Below are 9,839 nucleotides of genomic sequence, written 5' to 3' on the forward strand. Positions count from 1 at the left end.
AAAGTTATCCCTCCGGATAAATTGAGAGCTGAGATGGGGAGAGCGGCGTTGCTGTCGCTCCCCTTTCTTCCCAAGCGGTGCCTGGATCTCCTCCCGCCGCGCCGCGCCGCGCCGAGGGAGCAAGAAACGCCGCCGCAGCCGCCGCCGCTGCCCGCGGAGAGGAGCGCCAGCCCCCTTCCAAAGGAGCCCGGCGCAGAACGCCATAGAGACGGCGCTCCCCTGCGCGCCTAGAGAGACCGGAAGCTGCTTCAAGCTCCGCCCGGATGTTGGAGGGTAGCCGGAAAGCTTTACAGAGGGTCGTAGACATGAAGCCGGCGGTGGACGAGATGTTCCCTGAGGGCGCGGGGCCTTACGTGGACCTCGACGAGGTGAGCGGTTGAGCCCCGGGTGCAAAAGGCGGGGTCTCGCGCGGGGCTGCCGCTTGCTTAAAACCCCCGCGCAGCCTGGGCTCTTTCTCTGGTTCTTTCCCCTCCTCGGGTGTAAAGGGAGGGGGCGCCTCTCAAGGGTCTTCTAGGTGGGCCTTTGGCCTGATCCAGCGAGGCACCTCTTACGTTTCTAAGGCTGGCCGGAAGGTGGGTGTTCGTTTGTTTTTAATTTTTTGTGCCACGCCTCCCCCCCCCCCCCCGGACAGGGACTCGAGGCGGCTTACAGATCAAAAATATGAACAGAATAAAAGCGTGGGGGGGGGGAACCCCACAATTAAATACCGATAGAATATAACAGACATAAAAATGCGCTGATAATATGTGTGAAGGTGAGATAGGATTTTTTGGGGGCCAACCTTCAGTCCCCCACCCCCACCCGTGTTCTGCTCCCCATCTCCCATGCTTCCACAGGCACGCTCGAGCTTGCTGTATAATACTGAGGTTTTGAAAAATACAGAGAGGAATATCTCTGGGAGGCAAAAATAACTTCAGCCTTTTGTTGCTAATTTCCCCCCTAGCAACTTGATCCAGTTGTCTGTGAGTCTTATGAGGAGGAGAAAATGAAAGTATGGATGCATTGTCAAGAAGTGAGCATTGCATCCTCTCTATTTCCAGTAGTATTTGCTGTCAGGATGCCTTATGGAAAAGTTACAAACTAAAAAGCCATGCAGTAAAACAGAATGGCAATTAAACATATAAAGGCAGTGTATGAACATCTGTCACCTGCATTGTTCTTCAGAAACAGTTGGAAGGCATTTTTTAGTTTGATGTTTAATCATCAGCAGCAGTGTTTGGATCAGAGTTTTAATAATGAGACTTCCTCGCATTATGCTTTTACTCTTTAAAAAAACAAATAAGTTGTTATTAGTTGTCCATTATTCCAATAATAGCCCCATTATAACAATGTTTTTTTCTGCATTCCAAAATCTTATTAATTTCAGTTACATTCCAGTTAAATTTATAAACCCTTATAGAACAGCTGCATCCTTGATGATTTCTATTTGTGTTGTTACATTAAGTAATTAGTAAATCTTCAAGTGAGGAATTCTGTTATCATTATTCTTTCCTGGGTGTGACAATTATTTCTTCCATAATGTTTTTTCCTGCCCATGTATGGTGTGCCCTCCTTTCCTCTGATTGTTGCTGTTACCTATCATGACTTGGGTGTGTTGTACATAGCCCTGAGCTCCTTTTGAGGAAGAGTGATTTATAAATATTTAAAATACATAAACACATAGCAGAAACAAAAGAAATAACAGTTAAAAGATGGGGGAAATAAAAAAAGATCTTTGCCTGGTACCAAAATGGCATCAGCCAGGCAAGTAGCTTTTCCCAGTCAGCTATTTATTGGGTCAGCTTTGAAAATTTTGGATCTGGCATAATCTAAGGTCCATTTGCTACTGCTTCTATTCCATTGCTGTTCTGCAGATCTCCCCAGCAGGGCATCTCCTGGCACACTGATGGATTTCTGTGCAATTCATTTTCCATTATTATTTCTGGGCAGGTGCTTTCCCATTATTGCTATTATTTACCCCGCACCTTTAGCCAAAGGAGCCTAGGGCATGAAAAGATTATTTGCATTCTTTCACTTGAAAGGGACAAAATGAGGGTCAAGCTTGATTAAACTACTATACTGCCGTAAGGGCTGCAGGAGATGAAAGTGTATAGTGGCATAGGTAGAAAATCATAGGCAGTCAGATTTGGAAGTTTGAGATCCAAGATGAAAGGGTATATGGAACAGTGCAATAATGATTCTCTGTATATTGCTGCTATAGTTGATTAAATACTATTCTTTCTCAGGCTGGTGGAAGTACAGGTTTGTTGATGGATTTAGCTGCCAATGAAAAGGCAGTACATGCAGACTTCTTTAATAGTAAGTATTAGTTACATCTTTAAATTATTAAACCCATCATGTTTATTTTAGCCACTGTCCAGCAGATTGTAAATTGATTTTCTAACCAGTACTTTAAAAAAAGCTTCCATTTAGAAGTTAAAGTATGTATGGCCTGTGGTCCTCCAGAATTGTTGGACTCCTAACTCCCAACTCCCATCATCTCCAGCCAGCATGGTTAATGGCCAGGGATGGTAGAAGTGGGAGGTCAGCAGTATCTGGAGGATCATAGGGTCTTCTTCCCTTAATTAAAGCCTAAAACCTGTCTGAGGAACAAAGTTTCCATAGCAGGAGGGGAGGGTTAAGCCATAGGTGGAGACTTTTAAAAAAATTATCTGTTGAACTCAAAATACATGTGCCAGGGCAATTGTGTGTCTTGGGGTTTTCTTGAGGGGGGGAGTTTTATTATTAAATGAGTTGCCAGATATATAGAAACTACTGGGAAATGCTTCTGCATGGTGATAGTAACACGTGGAGAATGTATGCTGATCCGTCAAATTGCATTTATTTATAGCTGTTTATTCCAGAAATGCCCAGAGCTAGTGTGATGAGACTGTAATTTGGGGTCCATGTGGTGAATATCCACTCCATTGTATCCAATGTTGGTCATACTCAAGAGTAAGCCTATTGAAATGAATGGGCATGATTAACTTAGGTCCATTCATTTCATTGGGCCAACTCAGAGTGTCGGACTAGGACCTGGGAGACCAGGCTTCAAATCCTCACTCGGCCATGAAGCTCACTGGGTGACTCTGGGCCAGTCACTGCTTCTCATCCTAAACTACCTCACAGAGTTATTTGGGGCGTTAAATTAGGAGGGGTAGAACCATGAACGTCACCTTGAGCTCCTTAGAGAAAAAGGTGGGATATAAATAAATAACACTTAGTTGAATACAACCCAGGGGTACTTAGTAAATGTGACTTGGTGGGTTCCATATGGTAACCATTTTAGTATATTGTTTTTGGTGACTTTCAGTAGCCCTTATAATGAACATGCGGGGCAAGCTTCCACAAATCTGGCGACAAACTTTCTGGGGACAAGCAGCACACAGCTTCCTTCCTTTGGCTTTCCATAATTGCAGGGGGCATAGGGGAGGTTTTCTGTACTGTTGCACTGAGTTTTGGTGTTTCCTTTGCCTGCTTCAAAGTGCATCACCTGCAAAGGCAGTTAAGGAATGGAAGAGATATGTGTTTGCACAAATAATAGCTACAGAGAGGGCAAAATAACTATGGTAAGGAAACCAGAAGTGACTGTGGCTGAGAGAGTGGTATGAGTTCATACTTGTGAGAACCTGAATATCTAAAACAGGGTGGGATGGAGAAAGCCATTTTAAGAAACTGGCCATATATCAGGGCTTACAACATAACTCACTGGGTTGTATCCAGAGAATCACGCTCATGCAGGGAGACTTTCCCATAAATAACCTCCTTCCTGGTTTCAGTTGAATCTATTGTACAGTTTGATAATTGGATTCAGGTCTCTCACTTTACTGGGAAATTTGCATTGTTGCTTAGCTCTTCAGAATTGTTTTAAAAAATCAGAATAATTAATATGCATGATGTTAATTCACTGCCTTGTTTTTGTTAGATTTTGAAGATATGTTTGATGATGACGATATCCAGTGAAATTCAACTTCCTGCTGTGCTAAATACCTAAGTTTCTTGTAGAAGCAGACTATATTCCTAACAAAAGATAGGAAAATGTGAATATTGTCTCCAAGCCATGAAAGAGCACTTTGAAATGGCCAAAGGTGGTTGAAGAGAATTGTGGAGCTATTTTCCTCTTATAATGTTTAGATGTGCAGTTGTGCAGGCTTGCTTCAATAAAATCTGAACAAAACCTCTCATGTCTGATTATGCAGTTGACTACTGGTTGTTGCCCTTGGAAATATGGCTTTTTCTTAATGTTATTTGGAATGTTGTATGCAGAGGATGTAGCATTTTTAGTAAAATACCCAACAATAAAATTAGAAGCGAGTGGGAGGTTTTAACACCTCGATCCTAAATCCATTTACTTGTGAGTGGCATGTTGAAAGATCATTGGGACTATACTTCCAAGTGTGTGCTTTCCTCACTCCCAGTTTAGCTAGGGAGCCCAGCATATTTGGCCAATGAAAATATTCCTGTAGAATATGAGTAAATCTTGTATTAGAGCTCATTTGGCTTCTTGCCATTGTATGGTTCTTTATTTTGTAACTTATTCTAACTACTGGTAGTTTATGACAAGACTTTTCCATAAATACTGAAGAGTCTTTATGGTGCATTCAGAATATTTCCTCCAAAATAGAGCAGAATTTTTAGATGAATATCTCAATTGTGCTCGCGTTGCTTCCTCAGTCTGTGGGGAAGTTGGCTATTTTCTTTGACACATTCTAAAGCCACATGCAGCACATCAAAACACAGGCTCCAGTACAATGGTGCTTGGTTTTCTTTGTGTATATTAATCTGAGCTCTCAGCAAAGTGGAATGAAGTATTATTACCAAAATCAGAAAAGCAGTAGTGAATCTGAAAATGAGGTCTCCGGGGGAAGAATAAAAAAATGCTTTTACATTGAGTTATCTGCCCACTTTCATTATATGCATCTAATATAATAAACTTCACATAGTGGAATGAGAATGTTGCAAGAGTTTCATCTTTATATTTTAACAAAGTCTTGCTCCTCTCTGGTTTTTCACATTTACCCAGTGGTGAATGCTGTAACAAGTTTGAGAACAGGGCTCCTACAAGGGTAGTATACTTAAACCTGACACACATACTCCAGATTAAGACCAAACCTGACATAAGCCATTAAAAGTATTCTCACACTCCCCAAACTGAATAAAACAGATTGGAACCAATTTGCAATGTTCTGCACGCAGCAAAGACAGTGGCAATACAGCTAATGGCTGATACTCCAGTCCAAACCTTTGTGCTGGCTTTGAGAAGATGTTGGACTGGGAGGAGGTGTCCTGCTGTTTCTTGTACCTACAGAGTAACACCAGCAGCACTCCCCTGGCACAGAGCTCTGCATGCTGCATATGAACAACACTCCACATGTGAACAGCTGGGACAGTGAAAGCTGCAAGATAAACTATGTAATAAAGGGCACATGAGGGGGGATGGGGTAACACTGTGAGTGGATGGAATAAATTTGACTCCACAGAATCACTGGGTAGTAATTCCGGACTCAAATAGTAATTTAGTACTGGAAGCATACTCTCTCATCTATGACCAAAATCCAGAAGGTGATCTTAAAAGGGAGAAGGACATTTGGAAGAAAAAGTGTAGCATGCAGTGACTTCAGTTACTATCACTTAAGGTAAACACGTATTTACCTGATGGATGGAAGAAAGGAAGAAGACACTCAAAAGATCTGCATTGGGACAGATTTTTTAACTTGTTCATTCATTATCTGGAAGTAGGGAGGGTTGAGCAGTGAGATGGCCCAGTTTGCTCATGACGACAAATTGCTGGGAGATGGAAACCAAAGCAGATATTGAAGAGCTCCCCAAAGGTATCTCCCAACGTGATTGAAAGGGGCTGCAAAATGACACATGGGATGCAAGGTATGTACCTGTAAATGATGCACAGAGAGGCAAAAATATCGCACTGAAGTATGACAGGGTTTTTAAAATAATAAAAATAACGAATACATACAGGGGCCTCAGGGAAGTCTATTCCTTCAGAGAAGCCTTTCCATTTTATGCCTTCCTCCTTAATGAGGCATTCACAGAAGTTAACTATGAAGAGACAAAACTGGAGGAACAAAAATGTTCATAGAAAATCTCAGCAATTGTGGCCTCACTAGTGGCAAATATTGACCAATGGGAAACATCCCAAAAGGTTTTATTCCAAAAATGCTTGGAAGTTTGTTTTGTTTTTAAAGACCATGCCACCCCTTGAAGACCAAAGAGCAATTTTCTTTCAGCAAGTATTGGGGATGCTCCTAGGAAGGAAAAAAAACACACATTTAGAGGCTTATATAATTGAACAAAGACAATTGGGGCTTCTAATTGCTAGGAAGAGCTGCAGGTAAATATAGCCGCAGGTGTTTGGATCCCCTTTTCAGTGATGCTGAATGTGCGGTCAGCAGATAGTTCAGTCGGTAGAGTCTGAGTCTCTTAATCTTAGGGTCGTGGGTTTGAGCACCGCTTTGGGCAAAAGATTCCTGCATGCATGGGGTTGGACTCGATGACACTCCTGCTCCCTTCCAACTCTACAATTCTAAGAAAAGATGTGATTCTGTTTCTTCTACCTGCATTCACTACATGGAGGTGGTGCAAATGAACGACTGTTAGACAGTAGCTTAAGAAACTGGCTTTTATCCTAATTTCAGCTTCATTGTGTCCTGGGTATCTTCCAGCAATTTACATTTTGTCTGTGTGTGTCTGCATGCACTACTTACTCACTGATTTCTTTAAGCAAATACATAATTCTCAAAATTTAGTAAGCTTGGGGCTTTCCCATTAGGTAGGGAATCTCCCTATGTAACCCCCACCCCACCCCCCAGTTCTGCTTTCATTAGCAGAAGCAAGTCTGTGACTCTGCAAAAAATATATGTACATGCTTAATTTTATGTCAAGAGAGAGCAATCAATAGGATTCGAGAGTTTGTGTAGACCTTTAAAGAAACAGGAACTTCCACAGACTGTGATAACTTTTCCGCTCACTTAATGTGAATGGATGTAACAAAACAACTGCAGACGAATTGTTAAGTCCTCAGTTGCGGTTATGACAATGAATAGTACAAATGATCTTCCCTGGTTGTAACTTGTAATGAGATTGACTTATTTTAAAAAGAAGCGGGTTGGTATAAGAATCGAAACAACAAAACGAAACAAAAATAATAGTCTGGGCAATGAAAGAAGGCACCCATTGCCTTGGGCCCAATAACCTGTATTACGCCATCTGCTGGCTCTTTGTTTTATTTATTTAATTAAGGCAATGTTCTATATGCTGCTTGATTGTCATAGATAACGAATTGTAAGACAGCCTGTAAACTGTTTGCAAGAGTATATATTAAAATGTTAAAATTCTTATTAAAAAAACAGGTATTTAAAAACAAAAGATGATTAAAATCAGCAGTAGCTGAAAAGAGATGAAATGCATGTAGCTTCTGCATGTCTGAATAGGCTTGCCTAAACAAGGCCCCTTTTTAAGCAGGCACTGAAAACAGTGCAGCAAAAGCGCCTGCCTGGTGTCAATAGGCTGGGAGTTGCACAGTGTAGATGCTGCCACACTACAAGATATATGCAGGGCATAACTTCACTTCTAGGAAGAAGAGAGGCAAAGGGACAGGTGTAACTGCAAAAGAAGGAATCTGAACTGGTAGTGTTTGTTGTACGTATTTCAATGTAACAACAGCAAAAAAACGAAAACCCTTCATAAAGGTAGAAAATTCCACCAATCTTTTGCATCCAGCTGCCCTGCTCACCTGCCTTTTTATTGCCCTGAATTGTGTCCTTTTGCAGCACAGAGAATATTTATGTCCCTTTGCTTTTTAACTTTGCTGTAGAAAAAAGGATCACTGCTTTCTTGTCTTGAAGGGAGACCAGAGGCCATTTTGGGAGTTTTAAAGAAATTCAGTGCAGGGAACAGGAGGGTCACACCTTCACGAGGAACAGTTCTAAATACAGTAGTTGGCTTACAACATGTACTTAGAACTGGCTGAGTTCCTGTTCTAGTGTTATTAGCACGACACTTTAGCCTTGTCCAAGAAAATTTGCATAAAAGAGGTTCAAACTCTGCAGGGATATCTATATCTTTTAAGATATGTACAGAATGAAAAACATCACTTGTTGTGTCTTTGCCCATCACAGTTGTGCAGTGGCTCCATCAGATGCACTGAAGTGTTATCCTGAGTTACACATGATTAGGGATGGAAATCTGCAAAACAGTCCTTAAGATGCATTGCATTAAGATACTACAAGAGTCTTTGTTGTGTTTATTATGTGTGTCATGTGCAGCCTTGGGAATTAGCAAGTTACAAAGTAAAAGAAATGCAGTAGCAATTTTTTTCTCTGCTAACCAGTTAAATTTATCAGCTGAACTTTTAACATGGGCGAGGTGACAGGAAAAGGCACCAAATTAAAAAAAGCGCCAACTTTTCGTGACATAGGAAGAATCGGGAAAGTGCTCCCTATCCTTTTAGCCATTTCCGGCCCCTGACATCATATACATTAGACCTGGGAAAGGTGGGCGTTGCTGCTTTGAGGTTCCTCGCCACTCTTATAAGGCAACATGAATGTTTTTGGATTTGAATTGCAGGAAAAACAAGGATTCCCACCGTCAGACATGATACAGCTACGGCGGAAGCTGCTAGGGAGGAACTCGCCCCACGATACTTCCCTCTCTGTCAAAAGCACTGTGACAGACAAGTCTTTCCTCCTTGCTGTTAATATGATTGCGGGACCTTTTCGGCGCTTCTGTTAAGCTATTGATTGCACTGCGCTGTGCAAGCTGCTCTGAAAGGGACGAGCCCAGCGGGTCACAAGAGCAGCTCTCTGAAGCAGAACTGCATCATGCAGTCATTAAGAGGGAGACCCCCCATTGCAGGGAGCAATTGGGGGCAGCAATTAGGACATTCTTTTCAGGGTCCCCGCAGAGAGATGATTAAAAGCGCTGCGGCTGGTATTGCTGAAAGACAGGTAGGTCACAGTTCAGGCCGCGCAGAGGAAGGCGCAAACACCACGGGTTTCCTTTTCATTTCGGTGGGGAAAGCACGAGAAAGAGGTCTTTCACCTCAGCCAGATGGATCTAATCTGCTTTTCATTGATCAGTGATCCAGGCACTGATAGTATTGGGAATATTCCTCGAGACAAGAATGCCATGGGAGCACACTGGAGGCTGAGTTCGCTATTAGTATTCCACATGATGTCAGCACTTAACTACAAGTGCGCGTGTGGTGTGGCCTTGTTTAATGGGTTCAGTACCAAGGATCAGGGAAATGTAAGAAAAACTCAGATTTTTTAAATCACCAGTACCTTGGGTTATTTTTGCCCTCTGCCTTGCACTGAAGTGGGACGCGGGTGGTGCTGTGGGTAAAACCTCCGTGCCTAGGACTTGCCGATCACATGGTCAGCAGTTCGAATCCCCGCGGCGGGGTGAGCTCCCGTCTTTCGGTCCCAGCTCCTGCCCACCTAGCAGTTCAAATGCACCCCTAAGTGCAAGTAGATAAATAGGTACCGCTTTATAGCAGGAAGGTAAACGGCGTTTCCGTGTGCTCTGCTGGTGCTGGCTCGCCAGAGCAGCTTCGTCACGCTGGCCACATGACCTGGAAGTGTCTCCAGACAGTGCTGGCCCACGGCCTCTTAAGTGAGATGGAAGCACAACCCTAGAGTCGGACACGACTGGCCCGTACGGGCAGGGGTACCTGTACCTTTACCTTTACCTGGCACTGAAGCATGGCCACAATATTGTAAACACCAGGAAGACTGAACTGCATGCATGGGACTTTGTAGAATAAAATCAATGTATTTTTTATATATAAAAAATAGCAATGCAATTGTCTGAAATTCTGGGGATTTTTAAATGGAATTTGCTGC

At 42.6% G+C, this 9,839-nt stretch overlaps 1 protein-coding gene across 1 annotated transcript; it reads left to right on the plus strand.

The window, feature by feature from the left end:
• The first annotated feature begins 214 nt into the window (after positions 1 to 214).
• On the plus strand, positions 215 to 4,156 carry COPS9 (COP9 signalosome subunit 9). Its single transcript, XM_083742201.1, has 3 exons — positions 215 to 368; positions 2,226 to 2,298; positions 3,905 to 4,156. Exons 1-3 carry the CDS (start codon positions 264 to 266, stop codon positions 3,940 to 3,942), a joined length of 216 nt encoding a protein of 71 aa, XP_083598327.1. The 5' UTR covers positions 215 to 263; the 3' UTR covers positions 3,943 to 4,156.
• The last annotated feature ends 5,683 nt before the right edge of the window (positions 4,157 to 9,839 follow it).

This window comes from Podarcis gaigeae (assembly GCF_964106915.1).
Source record: "Podarcis gaigeae genome assembly, chromosome: 5".
In the NCBI taxonomy this organism is placed as follows: domain Eukaryota; kingdom Metazoa; phylum Chordata; class Lepidosauria; order Squamata; family Lacertidae; genus Podarcis; species Podarcis gaigeae.